General features: G+C 41.1%; 1 protein-coding gene across 14 annotated transcripts; it reads right to left on the bottom strand.

Moving 5' to 3' along the window:
- CCDC180 (coiled-coil domain containing 180) lies at window positions 1–26,756 on the bottom strand. 14 transcript variants are annotated; one of them, XM_063406517.1, is made up of 35 exons: window positions 26,316–26,756; window positions 26,125–26,271; window positions 24,008–24,090; window positions 22,722–22,831; window positions 22,503–22,631; window positions 22,234–22,344; window positions 21,061–21,156; window positions 20,651–20,814; window positions 20,363–20,482; window positions 19,599–19,678; window positions 18,834–18,922; window positions 18,246–18,365; window positions 17,444–17,617; window positions 16,809–16,924; window positions 15,443–15,569; window positions 14,826–15,043; window positions 14,119–14,294; window positions 12,847–13,027; window positions 12,203–12,349; window positions 11,790–11,934; window positions 11,462–11,578; window positions 10,920–11,042; window positions 9,904–10,017; window positions 9,002–9,231; window positions 8,482–8,534; window positions 7,645–7,738; window positions 6,598–6,669; window positions 5,568–5,634; window positions 5,229–5,373; window positions 4,722–4,882; window positions 3,805–3,942; window positions 2,711–2,822; window positions 2,347–2,452; window positions 1,684–1,822; window positions 1–262 (listed from the first exon to the last, which is right to left on the bottom strand). In XM_063406517.1, exons 1-35 carry the CDS (start codon window positions 26,654–26,656, stop codon window positions 131–133), a joined length of 4,677 nt encoding a protein of 1,558 aa, XP_063262587.1. In that variant the 5' UTR covers window positions 26,657–26,756; the 3' UTR covers window positions 1–130. The 14 variants fall into 14 exon arrangements, with proteins under 14 accessions (XP_063262587.1, XP_063262588.1, XP_063262589.1 ...); XM_063406518.1 differs by having other exon boundaries at window positions 7,645–7,735; XM_063406519.1 differs by having other exon boundaries at window positions 9,002–9,228.
- Window positions 26,757–27,740: the final 984 nt, after the last annotated feature.

The following is a 27,740-nucleotide window of genomic DNA, read 5'->3' as shown; positions in this document are numbered from 1 at the left end:
TGGCAAAACAAACCAAAAGGCAAAAAGTAGCTTCTTTTAATGCAACAGATTAGTAAGATAGAAGAAGAATATCAGTGACATTCATACAAACTTGCCCATTTACACAAACAAAGCTCAGCAAAATCTAATCTCAGATGTAGAGTCGCTTTATCTTCCGGATAGATTCCTCCCACCAGTCATTCCAACGCTGAATTGCCAGCAGCTGAGCTGCACTTTCTTCCTTGATCTGGGCAAACATCTGTTCAACTTTACTTTTGTATTTCTGTATAAAAAACCCCAACAATTAAGGACAAAATTAGTAGTGACCAAATATAATTTTATTTGCCTAAATCCACGGCCTGATCATTGTGTCAGAAGACTGCACAGAGGCCACTTATTTTTTGCCTTTGACAATAGAACGATGTGAATAATTAACTATTAGCTGTGTTCCTTTTAAAGACTTTTGAAATTAAACTATCAGCAATGTTTAAATTTGCTAAAGACCTTGCTAAAATGCAAGATCTTCATCTCACTTCCTAAGAGGAGGGTGTTGCTTTGTCTCAAGACCCAAGTATGCACCTCCAACACAGGATGCACTTGGGTTCTTGCTGGAGCCTCTTAACTCTAAAGTATGAACTGAACTCTTACAAAACTGCTAAAAAGTTATTTCCTCTAAACAGACATGCACACTACCATAAAACTCTCAAGGCACTTCAATATTCTTAAAGAGTCTATGCTCTATAACAAAGTATTTTTAATGCAATACACATGCAGGAAAATACTCCTGTGGTCTGTGTGCATTCTACATCCAATCCTTTTATCCAACCATTTGTATTAAACCATTTGGATTCAAACAACCACATTCTCTTCAAATCTGTGCTGTAATCAGGTTCTTGGGCACCAGAACTAGATACATAAAACACACGTGCAAATTGATAGTTTTGATGGCATTTGCCATCATTGACAGTATATTTTACACCCCCCTATTAAAACCAGGTATTTTTAAAAAGTTAATTTAGTTCAGTTACTAAACAATTAGTAATTGGGGAGTACAATTACTTCCATGTCAGATGCATAAAAGCATCTCCAAGTGATTTAACATAAAAATATTCTCCTAACTGCTGAGCACTGCTGTTTTGAAAACCATTGTCTGTGCCAGTCAGAGGCTCAGAGTTGTCTGCATCCTTTTAACAGACTCAGTGAAGAAAGAGTGATCATTTTTATGGTGGAAACAATCATCTGTGATAGCTATGGATATAAGATAGGTATGAAGTACTTTACAGCTCTTCATCTTCTATGGGGAAATCAGCTTTTGTGATCCAAGGCTGGAGCTACAGGCTCCAGAAAGAAAGGTGAGTGAAAACAAGCAGCACTGGAATGGCGCTGGGGCACAGCTGCTTTTGGAACTGTGATGCTGCCAAAATGCAGTGTCCTGTTTCTGACACCATCTGTGCTTCTCTGCTGAAACAATTCCCCTCTGTCCCATCTGTGAATGAGAAGACTCCTGGAGAAACCAACCCTGTGTGCTTCTGGCAGCACCACAAAGAAAGGGACACAAGAAAGGATTTCTACACACAGGCCTCAAGATCTGCAAACACTGTGTACGTTAAAAACTTACACAGCTAAGATTCTAAAATTGTCTTCTTAAAAAACCAAACCCACAACAGCAGCAGCCCACTCAAGAGCCCTTCCCCACAGACACACCTGATATGCAGCTTGTCTTGCATCCACCACTGCCAGATGGGCCAGGGTAGTCTTAGCTGTTGAAACTGATGCAGTTCCTCTGCAAAGAGTATAGTCTGGAGTGTCAGGAAGAGTTGTCTCAGGTATTCCTGGCCAACTCCTATAAAAAACCAGACCAACCAAAAAAACACAGGAGGGAAAAAGTTAGAAAAGAGAACAGATCATACTAATTCACCTTACTTGTATTAAGGTGCCAAAGATCAATGTTACTTCTTTTTCCACACAAGGTTTAGCCTAAAAACATCTTTGTTTAGTACAACCACCTTTTCTTTTAAAGCATCAGGATCTCTCCACAGGATAGAATTCATTTATTCTGAATGACAATACAGACTGTTCATAGATCTGAATGTAATGAATTGGTAACTAGTGGCAGGCAAGTGGCATAGCAATAGCAGGGACATGGTATTGTTTTCCAGTACTATATGTAATTCACTTTTATTTGGATCCATTGCAATTCTTGCTTTAAAATCATTACCCACTCAAACTACCCCACTGCTACTTCAATGACATTACTAATGATGAGCAGCAGTTTCAACAAGTGCACCAAAAAGCTATGAGGACAGTTATCAGTAATTAGTTATCACTTCAGAGCAGAGAAATTAGAACAGTATCTCCAAACACTACCTGCTTCCTCGTTTGAGTAACTGTGGAACTTTGGGGGCTCCCAGAGGAACTGCAGCTTGTTTATGATGCATTGAAGTTGACATCTTCTCTGTGGGCATTTCAGTTTCTGGGAGGTAACAAAAGATATGCTCAGCACAAACCAAACAATGGCAGGAATACAATTGGTTTGGAGTAATTGTGCAGTTCAATGCTCTTCCCACTCAAGAAATAGCCTTGCGTGGTTTATTATCTTTTAATTTAAAATACTCAAATCTTTAAATTTAAAATACTACAGCACATCAAAGCCTCCTCTTCCTAGGGACAGACTGCTGCAATCTTTGACAAGGGAGAGGAGGCCTGAACAAGCAATCTCTTCCTTTCTCACCTGCTACTTTTACATCATCAACAGTGATGGTTTCATCTAGTTCCAAGAGGAGCTTTTCAGCCAGGGCAGCCAGTGCAGAAAAAAAGCTCTGAGCACACTCAGCAGCACAATCCTGTTGCAACATTGGAGACAAGTGAGAACAATTCCTTTGATAATCTGATCTCCTCTCCTTTTAACTTGGCTCTGAAAGACTACATAAGTATCAAACCTGGTACGCTGCAGCAGCTGCAGGTAACAGACATAAGGCTCCAAATTGCACATAAAAGGGTCTCTGCAGTACTCTTAACATTGCCTGATTATCTAAAGTTCAAAAAACTGTAGAGTTTTGTGTATGGGTACCTAGTAATTACACATTTGGGATAAACATGATAAATCCAGCTTCTAGCCAAAGCGAAGATCATTTTGGAATTCAGGCACTTTGGGGTGAAAATGCTTAGCCCAGACATTATTCTAAAATACGGTTTTTGTGTTTCTGTGTCTATGCAGAGCTAGGGGTAGGAGAGGATAGTTTGGAATTAAAAATACATGGACTCTGCAGAAAGTCTGGAATTTGGACTAAGTTTCCTGAGAGAAGTAAACAAAGGGCTTTAATGCTGAGGAACCAACCTTCACTAAACCTGCAGGGCAGAGGGGGGAAAGTATTTTGATTCCTGAATCTCTCCTGTAAATTCAGCTTATTTCAGTTCTTCATCTTGTGTAGAAAAGTGTCCATTACTTGCACCAATGAAATGCAGAGAAGAAACTCTTCCAGGCATCTGCTGTCTGGAAGTAAGAGAACTATCCAGAGGATGTCACCACCACAGCCAATACTCCTACCCACCATCAAGCTCACGCCAGTAGGTTTTATGAATGATACAAAATACAGTGAGTTCCACAATGCACATAAGCACCTGTGTGTGCAGATAGATTTATGTCTATATTGCTCTAAGGCTGACAGTACATCTCTTAGAAGTTTAGCAATAGATGAGCAGGATTGCCTAAAACTGAAAAAAATTTCAAGTTTCCTCTGGATGGGGAGGAAAACATATCCAAAATACACCCTCCTTTCCAAATGCAACACTGAAGTTCACATTAAGTAAGGGCTTCACAATTACCTGCAGCATCTTTGTGTTGAGGTGAACACCATCAGTTTGATCTTTTTGCCTTTTTATTTCCTCTTGGCACAAAGCCTCCAGCTGAAGGGAGTTATTTGGGTGGCCTAGGGAGTAATGTAATTTCCTCCAGTGCACAGTCTTTAAGGAAATATGTAAGAAAGAAATGCCTTCAGTAAAGAATGTAATGTGAGTCATAAAAAGGAAGACGTAAAGCACAAACATTTTCTATAAAGGTATTCAGAGAGACAAAGAAAATGGAGCTGCTTCTTGGCTGTCTGGGTATGAGCTTTGCAGTGCAATATGCACCAAATTGCCTCTCTGCTGGCCTCTAGTCTCACTTTGGGATTTATTTTCAACAAAAAAATAATCTCTTCTATCCCATGTAAAGTAAAGTATTTTTTATATCTCTATATTTGCAATTTTTACCTAATTTTTAATACTTGGACATAATCTCAAGACACTGTAGCATTTTCTGCATGATTTCTTGTTATGATTCTGTTCTCAGTTCTGATATTACTTGACAAAACACTCCTCTTCTATGAAGGAAGATAAATGATAGTATTTCATTATCCCTACATCACAGCTCTTCAAAAGGAATGCACCTGTACAGTAGGAGCTGTCTGGCCATACCTCAGGGTTACAGCCCTCACAGAGATGACAACCCAAGTGTAAGAGGACAAGCAGAGCTGAGAAGATTAGAAAGAGGCAGCCCAGTGCTGGAAGCTGGGAGAGAAGGGACAGAGTTCCACAAAACACAAAGCTTCCAGGAGAACTAAGCAGACTAACTGCAGATACAGAAACTACATCTGTGCTCAGATGAAGCAAACAGTGAGAAAGAGAAAAATGAAATGTTATCAGTCTGATGCACTCAGCACTGGTTACACTGGAAAGCATTGCAGTGTGTCCATGATCCATACCTTCACATCCTCCCACTCCTTCAGCTGTCTGCTGAAGAGATGCTGAACATGACCAGTGGAAGAGCTCAGTCTCTGCTCATGCACTTTTAAAAGACTTTCCACGACCAGTTGGGAAACAGAAGACAGCTCCTCCTCAAACCACTTCAGCTGATCCTGAAATTCTTTTTGGAAAAGACAGAGTGTGTATGTGACACAAACAGCCTGGAATTTTCTCTCACAGAGGTTCTGTCCCTGACATTCCTTTTTCTAGGGGCAATGCTTTGAGAAACATACACTTGCTCAAAGATGTGACTTTGTACAGGTCTTTTAACTTAGTCTGGTGCCCTTCTGTTACACTTCATGTAGCTGATAATACATAAAAACCAATATTGGCTCAATTTCCAGTAAAATGAACTGGAGTTTTTCCACTGAGTGTGATAGATTATGACCACGACATAATTCTTTTCAGCTTCCATACTGAAAAATGACATTCACAAGAAAATGCAAATCTTAACTGAATGAATTTACCTCTAAGACAGAGATTGTAGTAATCATCTGTCTGCCTTTGGTAGGACAGTAGTTTCAGTCTGAGCATTTCTGCCCAGTGTTCAAAGGTGGCTGGCAGATCTTCAGGCGTTACTAACTGAGGATTCTTCTTTTCTCCATAGAACTCCTACAGAAGGGAAAGATAAACCAGAAAAAATGTTGATAACATATTTAAACATGTCACATCCAGGTATATAACAGAGGAGAAGAAAGGAAAAATTTTGGATGGTCTGCCAAACACTGAAAGAATCAAATTATTTCTCTGACACAGGAGTATACCTATAAAAGCAGAACTGACTAAAGAACATGACATTTCCTTACCTCACCAAGGCAGAGCAAGGTGTTGTTACTCTTCCAGAGAATATTCATAATAATCCCCTTAAAAGTACTGAAATGCAAAAACAAATTTCAGATTTGATCACACTGTTCAATAATCACACTGGCAATATTCACTGTTTTCCAAGTCTTTTGTTCAGGTTGATTTTAGTACATCTTTCAAAGCATACACAAACCAATATTCAGAATGCCTAAGAAACTTCCCCCACACATTAGCACAGATTGTCTTCAGATGCAGCCAGGACAAGGGGCTATTGTAATTGCTCACTGCAGAGCACGGCCACATCACTGTCACAAAAAAGCAATCTTAGCCAAATTCCTGTGCCCAAAGAGCTTACCATGCGTTTTAGATAAGGCAAAAATATTTGAAGGTGGGTCTAGCTGTTTACTGGAATTACTTTGAAACATAATATGGAATAAAATTCCCAAACACTTAAATATCTTAAGCATTAATTTGAATAGTTTTGTGTGACATGTACAAAATATCTCAGTTCTACACAGTACAGCTGCACATATCAAGAAACAATATGATCATTTTTTAGAGAAGGGGAATGGAACCTGTTTGCTGCTTGTTTATTCATATTAATGGAATATTGAGCACAAGAATGAAGATATAAAATGTATTGGTCTTCTTAGGTGTGAAAAGAATTGAATGTAAAATGAATATTTTATATTCCCCACCCACTTGTTATAAATGTACAAAATGGGCTCCAAAAACACTCCCCACTTCAGACATTAGACAGAATGAACCAGAGGACTTATATCTTCACTATTATTACACTGCAAAAAGAAACTGTTCTGGAAATACTTTGAGCTATAAATATCAAGGCTAAATACCTCAAAATTCAATCATGAAGTCTATAGGTCACAATGATGGATGGATGGATGGATGGATGGATGGATGGATGGATGGATACATACATACATACATACATACATACATACATACATACATACATACATACATGGAGGGTTTTTATAGATTAACTTCTTGTTCGGGAAATACACGACTTACTCAGAGTTTGCAGGCTTCTTTCCAAATATCTGGGATCTCTCATCCTTGGTAAGAGATTTTCTGGGTTTTTCACTGGAAAGGAAAAACATTACTTTAAAACTATCCACAAGTATTTTCCTTGTCAGTCACATGACAGACATGAAACTGGAGAAAAATTAGAAAAAACGTAACTCTAGAACTAATATTCTACGTGTCCTGGTTCTGGCCAGGACAGGGTTTATCTCTGCAGTATCCAGGAGGGGAGGGTGTGGCCAGGACCTAGAGGTTATTCTCCACCACCTCCCATCACTGTGGGGGTGGGTGGAAGGTCCCTGCTGTTGGGGGATGTGGTGGCAGCCAGGTACTGTCAGGGGTTTCCCTGTGGTGAGCATTCCATGTGAATCACTCACCTCTCTTGTACACTTTGCTATTAACATTGCTGCTGTTACTATTCATTTTTTTATTTCAATGCTGTTTCTAGCAAATTGTTCTTATCTCAACCTTATCTTTACCTTTGGTGCCTCCAATTTTCCTCTCCAGGTGCTGCAGGGAAAGGGGAGTGAGCAAGCAGTGCATGGTTTGGAGTGTTTTGGTAGGAGCACAAAATTGGGGAATACCATTCCCAAACCATGACAATATAAAGATGGAAAAAAGATTCTCAAAATTCTCTTCTAAAGTCTCAGTTGTTCAAAAATTTTCTGTTGTTTTCACTATTACAGTAGCTCATTTAATCCATCTGTGGACTAAGCTGAAGACAAACTATTTAGACACACCTGAAAATTCAGCCACATTGATTTAAGGGTTAGTCTGTATTTCAACAACCTCAAAATACAAAACGGCAGCAGATGAAGGAGAAAAAGAATAATATTTTTCCAGTCAAAATTTGGGGAAAAAAACCCCACAAAGCTGATCATGTGGACATGAACAGGTAAGAGATTCCAAGTGATAAGCTGTAGATGGAAAGAAGGCTAACACAAATAAGCAGTAAGAATCTTTCAATGAACAAAGTTCAGGTAAAGTCTTGCACAGGAGTATTTTAAATGGAATTCCTCCTTTTAGGGGTCTCACCTTTTTTTCCGCTTTGTTTCATCCCGAGATGACCTCTTGCCTGACTTCTGAGAATGTGCATCAGAGAGCTTCTTCTTTCCTGGGCGAAGACCTGCTGGCAGTTAGCAAGGAAAGAAGAGGAATATTGCATAAATGCCAACTAAAGAGCTTTTTATGTGTAGATGTATTTTGTATTCTTATTTCTATGATGTTTCCTTACAATACAGAGGGGGCAAGTAGAGGAGCAATCATTTCTGTCAGACAGGCCTGAAGTAACCCAGAAGAGGCAACAGCAGTAAAGGTTGTGTGCTGGGGCATGAGTCACAGGAATGTCACACAAAATATGTGGGAGATGGAGGAGGTTTAAAACAAATTGGAGGCAGGTCAAGAAAGAGAATGAATGGGCTACATTCATAGTACTGGTGGTTATGGGGACTTGCAAACGTGGAAACTTTGGAAATGGCTGGAGGAGTCAAGGTCTGAAGGAGAGAGATGAGGAAATGGGAACACTAGGTAGGGAGCAGCTGGGGTTAAGATGAAAATACACTGTGAGAAGAATCCCTGATTCCCTCTATATTTTGTGATTTCTGCTCCACTTCTTTTCTTGACCCTGTTTCCCTTTTGCTATCACAGTTACTCTTTATAACATTATTATCTCATTCTGCACCTTTCATTGCTGTAGGAGCCCCAAATCATCTTATCTAAGTAAAGATGTTCAGGAAAAGAGTTGAGAAGCACAGCTATCTCAGAGTTCCTAGCATAGACACCACTGGCCTGGACCATGCTAGACCTGTGCAGTGAAATTCCAGGAACTGCAATTTAGATGGAAAGAAAATATTAAAAGAAATACAGGCTCACCTGGATCATTTTTCTTCCGATTTAGGTCTTGGGATTTTTTTGGTGGGTCAAATCTGAAAAAAAACCCAAGTACTACTGAATGTCCTGTCATTTTATGCTCTATTCTATATTATCCAGCAAACTAGGCAAGTTCTCTATCCCTGTCCTGTGCAAAGTGAGTTAAATTTCTGAGATCACATTGAACACATAGGGTTAATTTTACAACTGACAGTGTATATAGAAGTCACTTCATGGGACTGATTGTTTAACTGGAATTTTGGAATTTCTACAAGCAAAACTGCATATAAAATTTATCATTGTATACTAGATGTCACTTGTTACTCACAAAGGGATATTTTTGGCTATGGGAAATCTTGGTTTTAGGAAGAAAACAATCTCAGTTGGACTAATTTTTAAAGTCAGACCTATCAGAAAATATGTAGTAGTATTACCTATGAACAGTCTATGCACTAGTTTTGGGCAAAGAAAATATAAATAAAGACAAGGACAGAAAAACACCTTTAGGCAAACAAGTACTTACCCAGCTAAATTTTTGATAACATTTAATGCCAAATCATCAAATATTGATTTATCCGTCCCGCTTGGATTTAACAAAGGGAATTTGTCAGGATCTAGTCCCATCACAGTCCTTTTGCTCTCAGCTCTGAGACTCTGTTTTGGAAGAGCAGGAGCTTGTAACCTCCCATGTGTGTCAGGAGTGGTCAAGTCCTCCTGCAATGTCCCATCTGTGCCAGGAGTGGTGAAGTCCTTCTGAAATGAGAAGGAAAATGAAGCCCTGGAGACCGTAGCCAGCAGTTAGTGAAAGCATTCCATGTAATGACTGACTGCTAAAGCAGATTTTCTAAACAGACAGTATCCTGCTTCACAGGCTGAAATAAATTTTTTGTCATTCTAACAGCAATGTTGTTACAGCTATAGAGTTCTAAAACACTTCAAAGCAGTTAAGAGTAGATTCTCACCATAAACACTATTTAAGGATGTATTCTTAAAAGGATATACTCTTAAAACAATGATCCACTGAGATTACAAAATAAAGACAGGGTTTCCAGAAAAGGGAGGAAAGAAAACACAACCCATTTGATGAAAACAGAATTCCTTCAGGGCACATTTGGGATTTCTTTAATAAATAAAGAAACCTGTGAAATATGTACCTCTGAATAGTGCTACACCTTGAAAATAAGCCCTTGTGAAGAACTGAGCAACTCATTGCAATGCTGTTTCTTCAGCATTTTGTAGACTTGGTGATTTACTCAGCCTCTTAAAAAGGCTGTCCTAGTGTTACAGTGTCTTTGGCATCCCAGCACAATGCAGATTCTTTTTCCATTTGAAAATTCAAAGCACAAATTCTGAAAAGCCATTAAAACATGTACACATGAAAATTCAATATGAAATGAAATACAGAGAATGTGAATATTATCTTACAGTGGCATTTGGGATCTTTTCTTTTACTAAGATGCAGTCAAGATACTTGCTCCTCTTTTCAAGCTCTTTCAACACCTCTCTGGCAAAATCATACAACTCTTCAGAAGTCAAAGCCTGAAAGACATGGTAATACAGATGGTATTTACTAAACTAACTGTTCTAACCTTTTCAAACATGCTGACTCTTGCAAAGAACATTGTTTGCCCCTGTTCTGTCACCAGTTTATGTACACATACATGGAAATAAGGAGACTGTATAAGAGGCTGAGGTCTTGGTTTGGCAAACAGGAAAAGAGGTACTGACTGTCCAGAAAGGACTGCTGTGGTTTTAAACCCAGCTGGAAATTAAGCACCCCACAGCTCAACCCTCCTTCTCTCCTGCCTTGCCCAGGTGGAATGGGGAGGAGAATCAAAGGAAAACTTGTATGTTGAGATGGGAACAGTTTAAGAATTGACAGTATAGCAAAATACACTGGTAATGGTAAATAATAACAATGATAATGATAATGATAATAAAAAGTGAAAAAGAAGTGATGCACAGGACCATTGCTCAGCAGCTGCTGAGTGAAGCCAGACCCCCTTCCTGAACCCAGACTGGCCCTTCTGGTAACTGCCCCAGTTTATAGACTTGACATGACATTCCACAGGCTAGAATATCCCTGTGGCCACTTTGGGTCACCTGTCCCAGCTGTGCTCCCTCCCTGCTTCTGTGAGAAGTACATATTTCAGTTTCCTTTGTGAACCTCCTCTGTGACAAGAAAAAAGTCCTTGACTTAGGATAAAGGGGACTGGGCAAAAAGTGAGTTATCAGCACCATTCTCATTCTGAATCCAAAACACAACACTGTAACAGCTACTGAGAAGAAATTAACTCTGTCCCAGCTGTATCCACAAGGACCTTTCTGAGCACAAATTCTGTGTTCCTGCCCTGCCCCAAATATAAGGAAACATAACTCTTGCTCAAAAACATTAGTTTATGCCAAATTAATAACAATCAATAACTACTCAAATTAAATACCATTTCATGCTGGTTAGAAGTCACTTCTTTCTCTGCAGTAGAATGAACATAAGCATCTCTCTTCCTCTGGAGCTTTTCCAAGTAAGACTTTAATGTGACTGACTGCAAATTGGAATTCGCCACCTAAAGCAGAAGCAAACACCAAGAAGTAAAGTCCTCATTCACAGGAGTTTCAGAGGCTCCACTTCCAAACCATTAGAACCACTGATAAAAACTGGTTAAAAGCCCCTGGTACTCAGAGGGGAAGCTGAAAACAGTAATTCACAAAAGCAATGCTTCATGTTGTTTGCTGCACCACACAAAAATGCTGGGGAATTCAGATGTACATACTCAATGTGCTGCAAGGCCATATTGTTCCACCACAGCTGTAGCAGCATTAAAAATAAACTTTTAAGTGGATAGTGACAGAAAACAGGTTTTAAATCAACATAAAAAATCATGTCATATTTGTCCACTAAAAAGTCAGCCAAAATCTTCCTCAAAGGTATAAATTAAAATGATTGTAATGAATTTCAGCAAAGTTCTGATGTTTCTGTTGGTACCTCTGATTTGATTTGGTGTCGTAGCTTTCTCAGAGATTGATGGACCTTCTCCATAAAGGCTCGACTCCGAGAGAGAGAAGCAAACTTTTTTTCAGACTGCTTGAAAAGCTCAGTAGCCTTTAAGAATGTCAGAAACAAAAGACAGGACAAGATAATTTTTCACTTTTGAAAACTTAAATGATAGAACTTGCCATTTCTACTATTTTTTGCCATCATGTAATTGCCAAACAGAACAGACTTACAGTTCTAATCTGAAAGCAGGCTGACTGCAGATTGCATCAAATATGGCAATAGGAAACATCATTTGAAATCATGTAATTCTGCATACCTGCTCCAAGCAGCTCGATTTGATTTTCGTCACATCTGTCTCAACTGAACTGTTAAAGGAGTCAATTTGCTTACTTTCTTTCTGAAGACACTCGTTGAAAAACTTTACCTCCTCAGAAGAAAAGTCACCACCCTCTGAAAATAATCTGAAAGCAAACATAAAAACAATTAGCTGTGAGTCATCTTTTTTCCAGTACTATTTTAGCTAAACAGCCCTGAAACATATATATCAACACAGATGTGATGAAAACTGCATGGTAATTATGGTTTAACAAGACACACTTATTTTTTTAAATAGGAAACTAGATGAATAACAAAATAAACTTTACTTTTACCGTTTTGCCTATGCAACAAACCCAGATTCCCAGAACTAGGTCACTATTTATAAGCAACACTTCCATGAAATCTATATACCTGCAACTTTTGAGAAAAGCCACATTCAAATCCCTTAGTTTTCCTAAAGCTTCCTCCAAGTGCTGCTGGTAACTTTGCACAGTAACCCTGATGGATTCCAGATGGTTGTGGAGCTCTGACTGCAGATTGTGGCTGGAAGAAGCTGACCTAACAGCAAGTAATAAAAGACAGGGAAAACATATCTGAAGAGGAACACACATGATTCAGCTGTAAAGATATGAAAAAATTCGATGAGAAGTGATTTATGACTCTCAAAGCAGCTTGGGCATCCAAGCAGGGATGGTTTGGGTGAACCCAAGGAAGGTATCAGCAACAGCTGATACAATTGAGCACTTTCTTCACAATTAGTCAATTGATATTACTGTGCACATTCAGTAAACTGGATAAAATCTAAACAAATGAAACATCTTCTCTATTTAAAGACTGCCAGCACTTTGAAAGGAGACAAAAATTTCCATGTGTTCAGTCCTGATTTTAATTTCTTCAGGGAAAGGTAATGAAATTCTTCACAAGTTTTCAAGTTTTATGAAATAGTCTTCATTGAAGACCAATGACATCTCAAACAGGTTCAGAATAAACATCTCAGGCAGCAATCAGGAGTGTTTAACCAGGGAGATTCCCAGCGACAGCAGTGGCACACTTACTGCTCAGTCACGGGAGCGTGCAGCAAGTCGTACTCCAGGTCACAGACTCGGGAAGCAAAGCTGGTGCTGAGGTTATTTAGCTGGTCCGAAAATTTGAGGAATGCAGCCTCCTCCTGTTTCAGGCCCTCCGCCAGCGCTGCACGGTGGCACTCAAGATGCTCTTTGTGAAGAGACAGGTCCGCTGAGAACAAAGGGAGTTTACAATAGGGAGATTATTCCCTGCTTATTGGGAACTGTCACACGGCCCAGTCAACCTGTGATCAGCAGCAGCAGCAGCAAAATAAACAAAGCCAGCCCTCACAGTAGCTAAAACATACAAATGAAATACACTCAGTTTGGTTTCTTTGGCTTTTCTCCTGTGTTAGACATATATCCTTAACAGCTTCTAATCCATTCAAACTGCACATGTCTCTTGTTTGCTCTAGGTGTTCTTTTTCCTTTAATTTTGGTCATTACTGACATCTCCATTATCTCTCTGCTCTCAGTCTTCTAACAAAACTAAAGGTTATATTTTTAATGGAAAATCCACCTTTCCTGGTTTTGTGAGGGAAAGAAAAGAATCAGTTTTGGTCTCTCTTCTGGAATGATAGCTGGATAAATCAAGAGCCAGCCAATCACCTCAAGAAAGCTGCCAGAAGAAGCACCTGTTCTCTTTTCAGAAAAAGGGAAATTCAAAAATTATATGCCTGTTCTCCAAAAGAATTCTTTTGCTAATGTGTTAAAGACCAACAAATGTGTCTAAATTTTTTTTTCTCACCATAAAAACTTGACACTTCCCATGCAAAAAGGGTTTTGGTTAGAGGATGCTCTGTAGCTGCTCAGTGTATTTCACAGAGTTCACTCCTTCCTCTCACGTTTTCAGAAGCTTGGCCCTGACATTTTGGCTCTCCCAAATTGCTAATTTCTTTTTCTGCCATACTTTCAAAATACTTTTTGTATACCACAAACTCTTGTTAAATAATTTCAAGGTGGATGAGAATTCACAAACATTGACAATAGGATGTTCAACTCCTTTTACAATCCAGTTGTTAATCAAGGCACTGCTGCCTATTTTTCCAAAAATACACAGCGCAAACCAGGAAGAGCTTTAGAAAGGAAATGTCATTTTAAAAATATCTGAGTGACACAAAATACTGGGAATTGACAGACAGTCAGCTGCTTTCTATTGTCCTCTACTCCTGAGTCAAACAATGCTGAAACAGATTCTGGCCCACTTTGGACCACCCCTAAACAAAGACATGTGATGCTCAGAATCCAACAAAAAGCCAATACCGGCTCGAGCATTGTAGATATTTGTCTGTATCTCCTTCTGCTTCTGCTGATGCATCTTAAGATGCAGCAGAAGTATTGAATTCAGCTCCTCTTTCTTGGCAGCTACAAAGACACAGGAGCTGGACCAGCATTCTGCAAACCATTCCTCCAAGTGTTCAGAGAAGCAGAGGTGAATCCTATGATTCAAAAAGAAATATTACAGTGAGGAATAGTGAATGATAAATAAGAATTTATTGAATATATTATTTCTAAGAATTCAAGGCTATAGGAAGGTATGGTTTCAGTACCATTTGCATAATACTGGTGGAGTTTTTGAGCTAGCTGCATACTACTGAGTACCAGGCATTTACCTTCACAACTTCGCAGGGAATTTGGGCAAATTACTTGTCTTTCTGTAATGTTTTCTCACTAAATAATTTTCCATAAAATATGAATACTCTGTAAAGGTAAATGCTTCTGTGGTACCTTGACAGCCATGGATACAAAGCAATATAAACATTTTCTCATATTTGTGTCTATCTAAAAAGTGGAATAGCATAATAATTGCATGATCATAATTTTATAATTGAATATCTAACTATATAAATATCTAACTATATAACAGTAATTAGATAACTTTTGCCTCTGTAGTTAATGTTTCTTCTAAACAGCTGAAATTTGTCTATTACATAAAGAGAAAGAAAGAATAGAAGTTGTTTTCTACTCACCTTTCTTTCAGGTTGACAAACGTGGCTTCTGTGAGAAGTGCGTATTTCAGGTACATAGGAAGTGGTTCTTCTTTTTCATATTTTGTAAAATAACTCTCTGTGACGTCAGTCTTTTCTGCCTCTTCAGCTTCAAGAGCAGTGTAAGTGTTCCCACTAGCAGTGGAAGAATCCCCCGTGGCAATTTCAGCACTTTCTGCCTCGCTGCTCTTGGACACTGACTGGGAAATGGTTGGAAATTCACACATCACTTTTAAAGGTATCAGCAGAGAATCAACAGTGCCCCAGCTAGTGCAGGAATCCTAAGGATATCTAGAATAATGTTCTCATTCTCAATTTCTATAGAAATATTTCTATATTTCTATATCCCAGCAAGCTGCTCAAAAGGCAAATGAATTTGCTAAAATGCCATTTGTAACAAGGACAGAGTTAAAAGTGTAGGACTGAGAAATGTTTTGCTTTCCCTCTGCTATCTCTACCAAAACCACGTTATTCAATGGCTGGAGCAGTATTTTATGTAATTTTATATAATCTGAATTTTAAAGGTAGTGTAAATTTTCTCTCAAGTGAAAAAATAATACACCAATCAGGTTTTAAATCAGAAGAAATTTTCTTTTTACCTGTTTGAAGATTTCCTTCACACTAAAATGCTGGCTGATGGACATACTATAAGAAATCAGTTCCCACAAAATAGCTTTTGGGTAAGCCATTACTTCATCCATTACAATTTTGTTGAGTGTTTCACTCCTGTCAAATTTAAGGTCACTGTTTAAGAGACTCAAGTATGTATAGAAATAAAATTAAGTATGACTACAGAGCCTTTAAATCTAACTCTAACTTTCTGATCAATCCCATAGAACCTTTAGGCTAAACCTTTTGCCATTGATCATTGTTCACAGTGAATACAATCACATCCTGGCTTGTTGGAGATTAGTTAATTACAAATAAATAAACACACAGAAGTTAAGAAAATTTACAATAAAGCCTTTTATGTCCTTCCTTTTGGATGGGGAACCATTTAAACACTGCTTACATAAGAGAGGTCAAGTTACTGTCTTCCATGTTAGTTCTGCACTGTGCTCAGCTGTAACTGAGCCTTTCTGGCTTATTTTCCTTTTACTTGAAAATAAAGCGGAGTCTTGATTCAGGAAAAATCAGTGTTCACACTTGTTTTCATTTACATTTACCTTTGCTTTGTCTCCTAAACAAAGATAATTATGGGGAATTTATGCATGTGTTCAGACAGGTTACATTCTGTTTCTGCAACCTGACATTGTATTTTCATTGGTCTGGCTTTTCTTTAGCTGCTCAATGATCAGTAAGAGCAGCAAACCCACGGCTCTAACCCCAGTCCCGCTGTGAGGCGTGGGAAGGTGAGTGAATCTGCCCCTCAGGTCCACATTGCTCTTCTGATGGGTCTCTAAACAGGCAGAAAAGGCCTCCTGGGTGTGAGAACAGCGCTGCTTCCTCTCAGGCTTCACACCTGCTCTAAGATCTTTAGCAAGGAGAGCAGTATTGCACCAATTTATGTGGTTTTTAAAGTTGTGAATGCCTAATCATGAGAAGGATGACAGAGAGCTTACCAAAATAAATCCTTTGGCTATCTTAAAGAAGTTAGTCCTTGCAACTTTGAATGAGATCAGATCTGAGTGCAGAGGTGATGGTGCAGACCAACTTTTGATTCCTGTGAGTCAAGGATCTGAGCTACTACTTTCACCTTCTGAATAAGGCACGGCCATGGTGGTATGCATAGGAATACTGATGTGGTATGGTTTTTCAATGATAGCACTCTTCCTTTGTCCCATTCCTAACCTGTGGGTATTATTGCCTTAACCTTGTTCCATAGGTACATTATTTTATATTCTCACATGAAGTAAAATGCAGTTTTTCTCCATACCTTCACACAACAGCATAAACAAGGCCTGAGTAGTACAACCCATGTTAAAACATGCTTTACTTTTTAAGTTTACAATACAAAATTCATACCTAGCTCTAATTTTATCTAAAGAAGAAAGGGCGTTCTCCAAATATTTCTTCAGCTCTTCTTCACTGCTTGCCATTTTCATTTTTTGCAAAATTGTACCCAGATCATCTTTCATCATCTAAGACCACATAAAAAAGGTAGTAAAAATGGTTTAGTATATACTAAAATCTCCATATCTATTTAGGATTTAAGTTAGTTAGTTAAGTACATATATTCTATACCAAGAAGGGAAGCTACCTTAGCAAAACTCATCACCTATGAAGATCTTCCTAGATAATGAACATTTCTGACACTGCCACCCCAAGCTGGCTGTTGTAACTGAGAACCTGGCATCCAACCAGACTCAAACCTGCACAGGATCTCAGAATAACAACTTGCAGCCACTTCATACAGAGAGCAGCAGTGATCTTTATCACTGTTGCTATATCAAGAAAAAGACAGGACTGTCCATTTAGTGTGACTCAAGCAGTTAGCACAAATGCACTTGACAGAATGAAACTGCAAAGTAGAAATTCCAATATAAAAGCCAGATATTATGTTTTTAATTTTATAGTAGCTATTTTGAATTCCAGAGGATTCTTGGCATTAAGAAGTCCTTCCTTTACTTTATACCACACCCTTGTTTCTGTGTTTATACCTGTATTTTGTTATCCTTTTCCCATCTGCATTCATCCACTTTCTTCTGGAGTGCATCTTGCAGCTGGGACACTTGGAGCTGATGGAGATCCCAGACACCCATGGCCTCCTGAACACAGCTGGACAAGCCCTGACAGTGCTCCTCATGCCATTGAGCCAGCTCCTTAACATCACTCTAAAGAAAAATATTCAAGTGAACAAGTTGTTTTTAAACTGTTGGAAGGTGAAATGAATGAGTAAGAGAATGTGTAACATGATAAAAGGCTGCCTGGAATTACACAACTGGTGTTCATCAGGGTGTCTTCTGTCTGGAGAGCAAAAAAGAAAATAAAACTCCAGGTAAACTGGGTAAGAATTTTATTCTGCAAGCTGAGAGTATCAAAACTTCTATTTATTCTGGAATTGTAAAGCACTGAATCACATTCTACAATTTATCACTTTAGGAACAACTGCCCAGTCATTTTTATCTACAGAACCACAAAAGATCAAATTGGAAGACATGTGGGAGATAATTTAAATCTATTCCTCTGCCTTTAGGCAGACTGGGCCACATGTCATTCATCTCTAGCCACATGTATTTCAGATAGAAATGATAATAAAATACAATATATTTATATTACAAATAATAAACACAATAATTATGAACTCTTCCACGTGAAACTCTTCCAACCAAACTTTGTTTGTAGTGTTTAGCCACACCATGGACCTTTTTCTAGTGTGACATCAACAGCCTACAATGCAGGAGGCGTTGCAGAGGGAGAACAGACTAATCCCAAGGACACAAATAAATGTAATAAACATACATCCATCTGCTCCAGTTCTTCCTCAAACCTGTGTTTTAGTTTCTCAGTCATCTGAAGCATGTTGGAATGCACAACTTCAACATCTTCTACTGTGCAAATGTTCATATCCAACAGGGTCATCTAAATGAAAGAAATAAGAAATTATTGACGTGCATATAACAAATACAGCATGGCTTTCAGAGAGCATGGCTAAACTTAGTGTTTCTTTTCTTGTGATGGACAGAGAAAGATTCAGCCTCCTAGATCCCACATTGTGTTGGTAAACAATACAATTCCATTGGATATCAAGGGAGAAATTGAGGCAGACAGACGGAATTTCTTTGCCAAGATAAGACAGATTTAGCACAAAGCTGAGGGTCCTTGCATCCTCCATGTAAATCAGGACAGCACCCCCTCCATTCCTGGCATTTGTTACAGCTTTTAGACATTTAAAGTACAAATACCAAATACTGCTGTGAAACCAAACACATGGTTACCTTTTGAACAGAATAGGACAGAGGTTAAAAACCAATTTCACTTGTTATGTCAGTGTCTGGTGGATCCTCAAACACATTTCACTGTAGTGACACCCAAAGCTGTGACACTCACCTTGCAGACCTGCGCTTTTTCCTGACATTGGCCCTGCACCAGCTCACACTGGATGCGAATTTTCTCCACACACTCCACATTATGGGTGTCTGAATGATACAGAACAGAGCAGTCAAAACTCCTGCATTTCACAGTGCAGTGTGAAATGGAGACATGACAGAGGCTCTGTGCTGAACCTCAGCACAGGGAACAAATCCCAGCAGTGCCTGTGCACCTGTGTGACACCACCAACCAATGGAATAGGACATTTTAATACAGAGCTGCTCATAATGATGCTTAAAAGCAGCAATTTATTTACAATTGCTGCCAACTTTGCAACCATACAGGCCACAAACATCACAACATGATGTGATCTGGAGCAGAAGGCAGACACAGAGGGAAGGCACACTACAGGACTAAGAGAAAGGAATTACCTCCAATACTTCCCCTCTTCTTCTCCAAGAGTTAAAAAGGAGTATTTTTGTATGACTGAGAACTGACCCATGTCAAAATTGACCTTCTATTCCCCCCACATTAATTCTAACCAAGCCACTTCCTGCTAGATCTCACTCTGCACAAGTGTTTGTATTGGCCAAAGCAGAGTCATGTCACAGGCAGCTTCTTTGGGTCCTACTGCCAGCTCAGAGCAGCTGAGAGGGTATGTGGGAACACATGAAACAAAGAACACAGCAAACATGCACTTTCAAAGCAACTGCATCATTGTTGCCTGGGAAAAAATAAAGTGTTGTTTGAATTCCAGACTGTTTTCATGATTTCCCAACTTACCTATACTTTTGTTTAAATTCTCCAAAGTTCTGTACCACTCATTTATGTCAGATTTTGTGTGTATTGGAGGCAACAAGGAGCTATCAAAGTAGGAAACAAGAGTCAGGTATCTTAAAATACAAGCCAGTCAGTAGTTAAAATATAAAATTATGAATCAGAGTATCCATACTATGCTTTATTTTATTTACAGCCATCCTGGCAATGAAAATAAACCAAAGAGACTGCTGTTGTTCGAGGCCAACTGTTTACTGCCCGACAAGGAACTGACTGTAATCCACCTTGTTCCTACATCCACTGTAAAAATCTCCCTGTAAATATTGTAATGCATTGCACCCAGAAATGCTTCTTGTGTTCAGCATGGAGAGTTAAACATAGTGTTAGATTTCTATCCAGACTCCCCTCTTAATTTATTACACAAATAAAATCCCATGGAGAAAAAATGCCTTGCCAAAAGCACCAACTTCCAGCTCTCCACCCATCTTTGTCTGACCATTTCCACCATGTTTCAAATGTAAGTAAGATTTACTTTTGCATTTCTGCATTTTTAGCCCTCAATCACCACCTATTTAGTGTAGCTAGTGCACTGAAAATCAAGAATGCATTTTTCCACTAAAAAGAGCTGTACAAAAATAGGTTTGGACCCTGCCTTACTGCTAATTTAACAACCACACACTGACAGGAAGCAAAGTGCATTTGGTAGCCAAGTTCCTCATTAACTCCAGACAGAACTGTTTTCCTTTATGCTAAACCCTTTTTTGCCATACCCAACGTGCTGCAGAACCCTCAGTCTCTGTTCACTAAGTACAATCTGCTCCTTTATCATATTTTCCATTTCTGTTTTCACAGTTGGGGGATTCTGTATTTCTTCACTTGCCATAAATTCTCTGCAGGATAGAAAAAAGGTATGTGTAATGGACACACGATATATGTGATATCACACGTGACATGTACAAAGAAAAAATGCTAAAGTATTACTTTTAATAGAAACCACAAGTGAACACTAGTCACTTTGTGTTATTCATTGTCCAAAATAAGACTGCAAAATTTCTGACCTGAAACTCTGAACTATACAGTTTTTTTGGATGAGCTTCCAGTCCTTGACTCTCTCTTGCCATTTCAGCTGATGCAATTTGTCTTTCTCAAGCTCTGATTTCATTAGATTAAAAAGCAGCTTGGCAGTTGCCCTCTCATTACCCAGCAGTGCTCTGTTTATATTCTGTGTATTAAAAAATAAAACCAGGAGTAGAAGCAGCATACAACATGCAAAACCAAACAAAAAAAATGGGTCTTCCACAGAAAATGAGGGGGAAAAGAACACAAATGATAACGAATACACTGCAAAATAGAAATCTCTTCTATATTTCAGTGAGTGATAGGCAGAAAAAATGAATTTCAGTTGGGGAAAAAAAAAGACATTCTAGGAATATTCAGACTGCTGTCTTGCCCCAGGTAAAACATTTACCATGGCCTTATTGTCAATGAGCCTGTGAACATCAGCTGCCAACAAGAAGGCAATTTCCTCCAGTTTCACGGCATACTTGGTCAGTATGTCTGCTATCTGTGCAATAAAAGAATAAAGAAAAGCAACAACAAGGAAAAGTATAACTCAAATATCATTTTCCCAAGTTAAAAAACCACATGAATGAAACAATTTTTTCCATTAAAATGAATTCCATTAAATTAATTCATTAAATCCATTAAAATGAATTAAAATCAATTGGATGACACACAGATTGAGAAGTAGAATTTAATATCTTAATCTTAGTTACCTTAAAGACTGATATTTTCAGTAATTCATAGAAATAGTAACTAAAACATTCCACTTTGCTACTACTCAGCTGATTTCTCTTTGATGTCAGTGATAATTTAGAGCTCTGCAGACAGGTTACAATATGAATTTAAAATTCAAACCAACTTCCTTTCGAATATCTGAAGGGACTCCACCAGTTTTAAGTGAACACAAAATTAAAGCAAATGTGTCCATCTCTGACATTTGTTGTAACTAATCCAGCAGAAAGGTTACTGGTGATACTCTTGGACCTGTTCATGAGACCTGAATTACAAAGGGAGGAGAAACTGGCACTGGTAGAACAAACAGGTTTTCTTTGCCTGCAAGGGCAGTGCAGCAAGCTCCTCCATAGTCTATCCATTTTTTAATCCAAACATTTCCTATGATGTCCAATGACTTTTACAGGTTAGGCTGAAGACTACAAAACTGCAACACGTTTGCTACTGACACTCAGCCAACCCAAACTAAAATGGAGCCAGGTCATGTCTGTGCCCCTTCTCAGCTACACAATAGGTATGCTCCCTAAAAAAACAGACCAGATGAAAGTTTGGCCTACACAACCTCCAGGGAAATAAAAGCAGCTCATATATTCCTTGCACCTTTAGTATAGGTAATTGTGAAATAAAGAAACACCTTAAAACTAGGAAAAAAGGAGCTTCTCCTAATTCTATGGGTGTAAAATGAGTGAATAACTTATTGGTGAAAAGAAAGCAATCAGCACACAACAGAACTACTGGCAGATCTCTGACTGCTGAGGAAACAAGCTGCTCTTTGCTCTGCATCCAGCATTGTATCAGCAAATGACAATCTTATGCTTTAGTAACCATTATTAAGACTGCAGCTCACTTTAATGGCTCGACTCCTTTCGATCTCCTTTAGGGATTCGTCCACTGCCCTGATCCACTTCTTTCTGTTTGAGGATTCCTGGTGGATCATGTTCCACAGTTCTTCCAAACACTGCAATAAAAATCTACTCTCAATCTCATTGAAAAGTGTATGTTAAAAAAAATTAAAAAAGGAAAAACCCAATAATTTCAAAGGCCAATGAGCCATAAGATGTTACACAGGGCAGGTACAAGTAACTCAAGTTGAGCCAATGCTCTGAAGTGCCTTACTTCAAACGAGAAACCTTCCAAAGCCACGTCAGACGCAATCTTTTCAAACAGAAGTTCACTTTTTTCATCTGATTTCATCACTTCTAGCTGAAGGAATTCCTGAAGCTTCAAAACAGAGGCTTCCATCTCCTAAAACGGCAGGTCAGTGTGATCATTTGAGCATTGGGCCCTGACCTCAGAGGAGCACTCAAGACTCTGGATTAAGAAGTGCTGCCTTACCCTGCCAATGCAGTCCAGCTCCTGCTGCATCTCCATCACTGCTCGATGGTGGCGCTTTCGCCGCCTCTCTGCCAGGTGCTTCCACGGACTGCTGCCTGCCTCCTCAGCAACTGCCAAGGAAGGAACGAGCATTCTACAGCCTGGGACTGTTGCTGCAGAACATGGGATCCCTAAATCTACACTGTCACTGCTGCGGTTTGTGCAGCTCTCACAGCGTGCAACATCTTTCCATGGGAAGTGCAATCTTAGCAAATGCAGGTTAGGAATACTAGAGCGTATTTTAAAATTTCCTCAATTAACTTCTGATTTTCAGAAGGATCGTAGCATGGAACTATCAACTCAGGTATGAAGTAAAAAAATGGCATCATTTCAGGAATGAGATCTGCTTACATCAGAACAGGAATTTATCATCTAAACATAACCTGTGACTGACTGACAATGTCTCTGTTTTTTGTCTCCGGTTTTTTTTTTTTTCTGTTAGAAGACTCCTTGTCTTCAAAACTACCTACAAATCATCCCAAATGTGTCAGGCCATTTCTGAGCTTGATTTTTGTCGCAGGAAAAGGAGTGCCAGTGTGGGTGTAACTAAACTGTGTATTCTACTCCCCCTCACCTCATTTTGTGATGAACTGCTAACAGCCCTCCCAGGACAGAAGCTGGGTGTTTAAATGAGAGGAGGCAAACCCTGCCAGGTGAGGCAGAGTTTCTTTATCTTTACAACGACTCTGCTGGAGAAGCAGCAGCAGCACCCGTCCAGTGAGGGTCGTCTCTGCTCATGGGCCACAATGAACTGAATATGCACTAGCAGAATGGGCAGCTGGAACAACTATCAAGGACTCTAAAACTATTCTCCACCATTCCACTGTGAACCTCCCTGCCCTGGGGGATGTACCACCTGAACCCCACTGTATAAAATTTAGGCAGTCTGGGGTCTTGGGACACCACCACCACTGGACATCAAGAGAAGAACCTGAACTTCCACAAGACCACGGCTCCTGACAGGACTGCAACCACTGCAACCCTGACCAACAGGGTGCTGGGCTGTATTCTGACCTTGTGGTTTTAAAGCAGATTTTCTGCATCATTGCATTTGCTGTAATCTTTCTATTCAATTGTAACACTGATTTGAAATCTCTCGCAAGGTATTTGTGTGGGGTTAATTTCTCCTGCTGGTTTACACTCAAACCAGCACGATTTTGTACCTTGTTCAGCCAAACCCGTTACATGTACCATGTCTCTGGTGAATGCAAATTAAAATAGATGATATTGAGGGACACCAGTTTTACCAACTACATCAGGCAAGCCTCTGACTTCCTCAGCTGAACTGGCATCTACATTTCCCCATACCTCTGGAAAAGTTGTAGGTTGTCTGAAACAGAAAGGGAATAATTTGATTATTCAAATATTCAACTATTTGAAAGGCTTTGATTTGTACTAAAAATGTACCACAAGAGGGACTAACATAGTAGTATAATTCCCTTTAATTGGCAAAATGTAACATTAAAGTGAACATAAATATCATTGTAACTTTAAAGAATATAATTCAAAGAATCAAAGTTGCTTCTTCCGAGACAAACTGAAACCTGGGTAGATCCCAACTTCAAATCTATTAGAATAGCATTAAAGCAATATATGCTGGATTTAGGATGTATAAACTACAAAGACATATGTAACAGCTCTAAAAGGTAAAAAAACTATGAACTCTTTAGAAGAACTAGCAAGAAATGTGGAAAAAGCCTTTATCTGCCCAGTGCTTTTCCCAACAGCTTGGGCACTGAGTTTCTTCTCAGAATCCCTGAATCATTATTTAGCAGCTGGCTTAGGGTAAAAAAGGATGGATGCATTCAATTCATTCTTGTTCATCTTACTGCATCATCATGTAAGCCATTTACTTGGAAATACAGCCTAAAAAATACATGTCAGACTGGGTGTATATATAGATTGCTATGAGCAAAGACAATTCCTTTTTAAAAGGAAAGCCATACAATATTCCTGCCATTGCAAATATTCACCTGTTAGCCTGCACTGCAACAGGCAGCAGTTCATTATACTAAATTTACATTTGGCAAGGAGACAGTCTATTACAGGTCATTAGTGCTATGACCAAGAATTCAGGGGGTTCTGATTTCCAGTGAAAATCTGTCCATTTCATACCTTTAGTTAGGAACATGAAATTGGGGGTTTATGCTTCTGTTCTCTACCTGTCTGACTGTGGCTTTTTTGTGAAGTCACTGATGAGTGCTTTACCAACACATCTCTGCTGATTACACGGTAATGGCATGGCATATTTAAAGTGCACTTTCTACTCTTCTTAGAGGACCTTGTCTTCTTTCCTTCATCCAAAAGGTGGGCTAAGTGAGCCTTCAAAGAACCATCATCTTAACAATTAGAATTCCTTCACACCTACTGAATGGAGAACAGCAACAAAATAATAAAAAATAGTAGGGGAAAGATGGCAGAAGAGAAAGGTAAAATAATGAACCTTACATGCCACAATGCATAGCCATTTTCATCTAAGGCAATTTTCAAAATGAGAAAAAAGTTACCAGAAAAGTCAACAGCAGAGTGAGAAATACCTGAATCTGTCTAACTATGCCTCTAAATGTTTTACTGCTGTGTTATGATTCTGTCTTCAGTTAATATAACCTGATGTACAACAAAGAGATGGGAACACATGTAGATGCATTGGAGAGCATATGCTGGAGATAACACATTCAGTTTTTTACTAAAAGAAACCAAAACCAGAAATGTTGAAAATGACCTGGGGTCATTTCAACAGCCAGCAAACTGACTGACACAACCAACTCCTTTGGCTTTTACTCAGTCCTTTGCTTTTTTTACCTGGGCCTTGAAGGTCTGCTTGCAGCCTTCCTCTCCGTAAACATGTCCCACTTGTCCTATTGAGAACACATGGCTCACTGACTGGCCGGGCCTGCTTCCAGAAGAACTGCCGACTGCAAGCTGGGAGCCAGGAGGAGATACAACACTTCACTTGGAAAAGGGCCTTCCTTGAATCCCAGAATCCCAGAGCAGTTTGGGCTAGAAAGGTCCTTAAAGATAGACCGTCTTCCAACCTCCTGCCATGGGCAAGGACACCTTGCACTATCCCAGCTTGCTCCAAGCCCTGTCCAGCCTGCCCTTGGACACTGCCAGGGATGGGGCAGCCACAGCTTCTGTGGGCAACCTGTGCCAGGACCTCAGCACCCGCACAGGGAAGAATTCCCTTCCAACATCCCATCTACCCCTGTTCTTCGGCAGCTTGAAGCCATTCCCCCTTGTCCTGCCACTCCAGGCCCTTTTCCAAAGTCCCTCTCCGACTCTCCTGGAGCCCCTGTAGGCACTGCAAGCGGCTCTAAGGTCTCCCTGGAGCCTTCTCCAGACTGAACACCCCCAGCTCTCTCACCCTGTCCTAGAGCACAGCAGCTCCAGCCTTCCAAGCAGCTTCGCAGCCTCCCGGGGCGACTGCTCCCGGGGAGACTCCACGCCTACCGCTCGCCTTCCAGGCCCACCGGTGCCGCTCCCGGTGCCGCTCCCGGTCTCTCCCGGTGCCACTCCCGGTCTCTCCCGGTGCCGCTCCCGGTCTCTCCCGGTGTCGCTCCCGGTGCCGCTCCCGGTCTCTCCCGGTGCCGCTCCCGGTGCCGCTCCCGGTCTCTCCCGGTGCCGCTCCCGGTCTCTCCCGGTGTCGCTCCCGGTGCCGCTCCCGGTCTCTCCCGGTGCCGCTCCCGGTGCCGCTCCCGGTCTCTCCCGGTGCCGCTCCCGGTGCCGCTCCCGGTCTCTCCCGGTGCCGCTCCCGGTCTCTCCCCGGCCCCCAGGGGTCCCTCAGCCGCTCCCGCTCGGACGCGCTCGCGCCGACAGCCGCGCGTGCCGTTGTCAGAACAACGGGGGTGCGGGCCCGGCCCCGCCTCATCCACAGCGCCCCCCGGCGGCCGCCTCATCCCGGCCGGCTCGTCCCGACCGCTCCATCCCGACCGACTCAGCCCGGCCGGCTAGCTCATCCCGACCGGCTAGCTCATCCCGACCGGCTAGCTCATCCCGACCGGTCCATCCCGACCGACTCCTCCCGGCCAGTCAGCTCATCCCGGCCGGCCCGCTCATTCCGACCGGCTCATCCCGACCGGCTCATCCCGGAGCAGAGCTCCGCAGCCAGGGATGACAGCCCCAGATTTGTGTTCGTCTCTGCACAAGGCAGGCCAGATTTCCCACGTCCGGACCTTTCAGCTCAGCGCGGGAATGAGAACACACCTGCGCTTGGGGGAAGAAACCTCTAAGGTCTCCCATATACATGGTGTCTCAGTGGCTAAGCTGTTGCCATTCCTGAGGTTTGACTAACGCCTTAAGAAATGTAATTTTTCTGGTCTGCAGGTGAAGGCTCAGAAACTGGAAAAAAAATACACTTTTTTTCCTAGATTTCAGCCGGTTTCTTTCTTAAACTGCTTGCAAGAGAGCCAAGATAATGGCGCTCTGCGCTGTGTCCCGGCGCGTCCCTGCTCCCCGCCTGCAGCTGATCCAGCCTCCAGCGGCCCAGGGACGCACCCAGCGGTGCGAGCTCCGCGCTGCTGAGCAGGGCAGGCTGACACCGGGGTCTGAGGAGAGACATCACCCCACGGTGTCCCGCATCAAGGATTCTGGGGACCCCTCCACCGACGTCCCCATGGAGGCAGCTCTGGCTGTCGGGATGCCCACGGTACAGCTTTCCTCACGGACACCGCAGAGGCCGGTCCCCGTCCCCGTTCCAGGCGTTTGCGCCTCCCGGGGCACACGGCCAGGACTCGGTCGCCCTCTGGCTTCCCCGAGCAGCTCAAGGCACGAGCTGCTGGGTGGTCTCCCCCAAACCAGCGGCAGCGCTCTGCACCCTGGAAGGGCGCGGGCACCCCGACAGGGCAGCACCGCCCTGCTCGCCACGCTCCGGCCACCACCAGTCCCGAGCACTGCCCGGGCCCGCCCGGCGAGGCGGCACCGCCGCCCACGCACCGCTCTCGGCGGCGCTCGGCGCAACTCGGCGTCACTCGGATACGCTCG

Source organism: Prinia subflava, chromosome 10, assembly GCF_021018805.1.
Source record: "Prinia subflava isolate CZ2003 ecotype Zambia chromosome 10, Cam_Psub_1.2, whole genome shotgun sequence".
NCBI classification, from domain to species: Eukaryota; Metazoa; Chordata; class Aves; order Passeriformes; family Cisticolidae; genus Prinia; species Prinia subflava.
The sequence above is the reverse complement of the archived record's forward strand: the minus strand, read 5'-3'. Positions and strand labels throughout refer to the sequence as shown.

Excerpts from the sequence above, each read along its gene's own strand:
- CCDC180 (XM_063406517.1), bottom strand. The coding sequence starts at position 26,656 with ATGAGGCGGCCGCCGGGGGGCGCTGTGGATGAGGCGGGGCCGGGCCCG. Across the intron at positions 12,350-12,846 it reads CACGCTCCCGTGACTGAGCA|GTCAGCTTCTTCCAGCCACA; the intron begins GTAAGTGTGCCA and ends ACTTGCTGTTAG. Across the intron at positions 5,635-6,597 it reads AAGAAGCCTGCAAACTCTGA|TACTTTTAAGGGGATTATTA; the intron begins GTAAGTCGTGTA and ends TTTGCATTTCAG.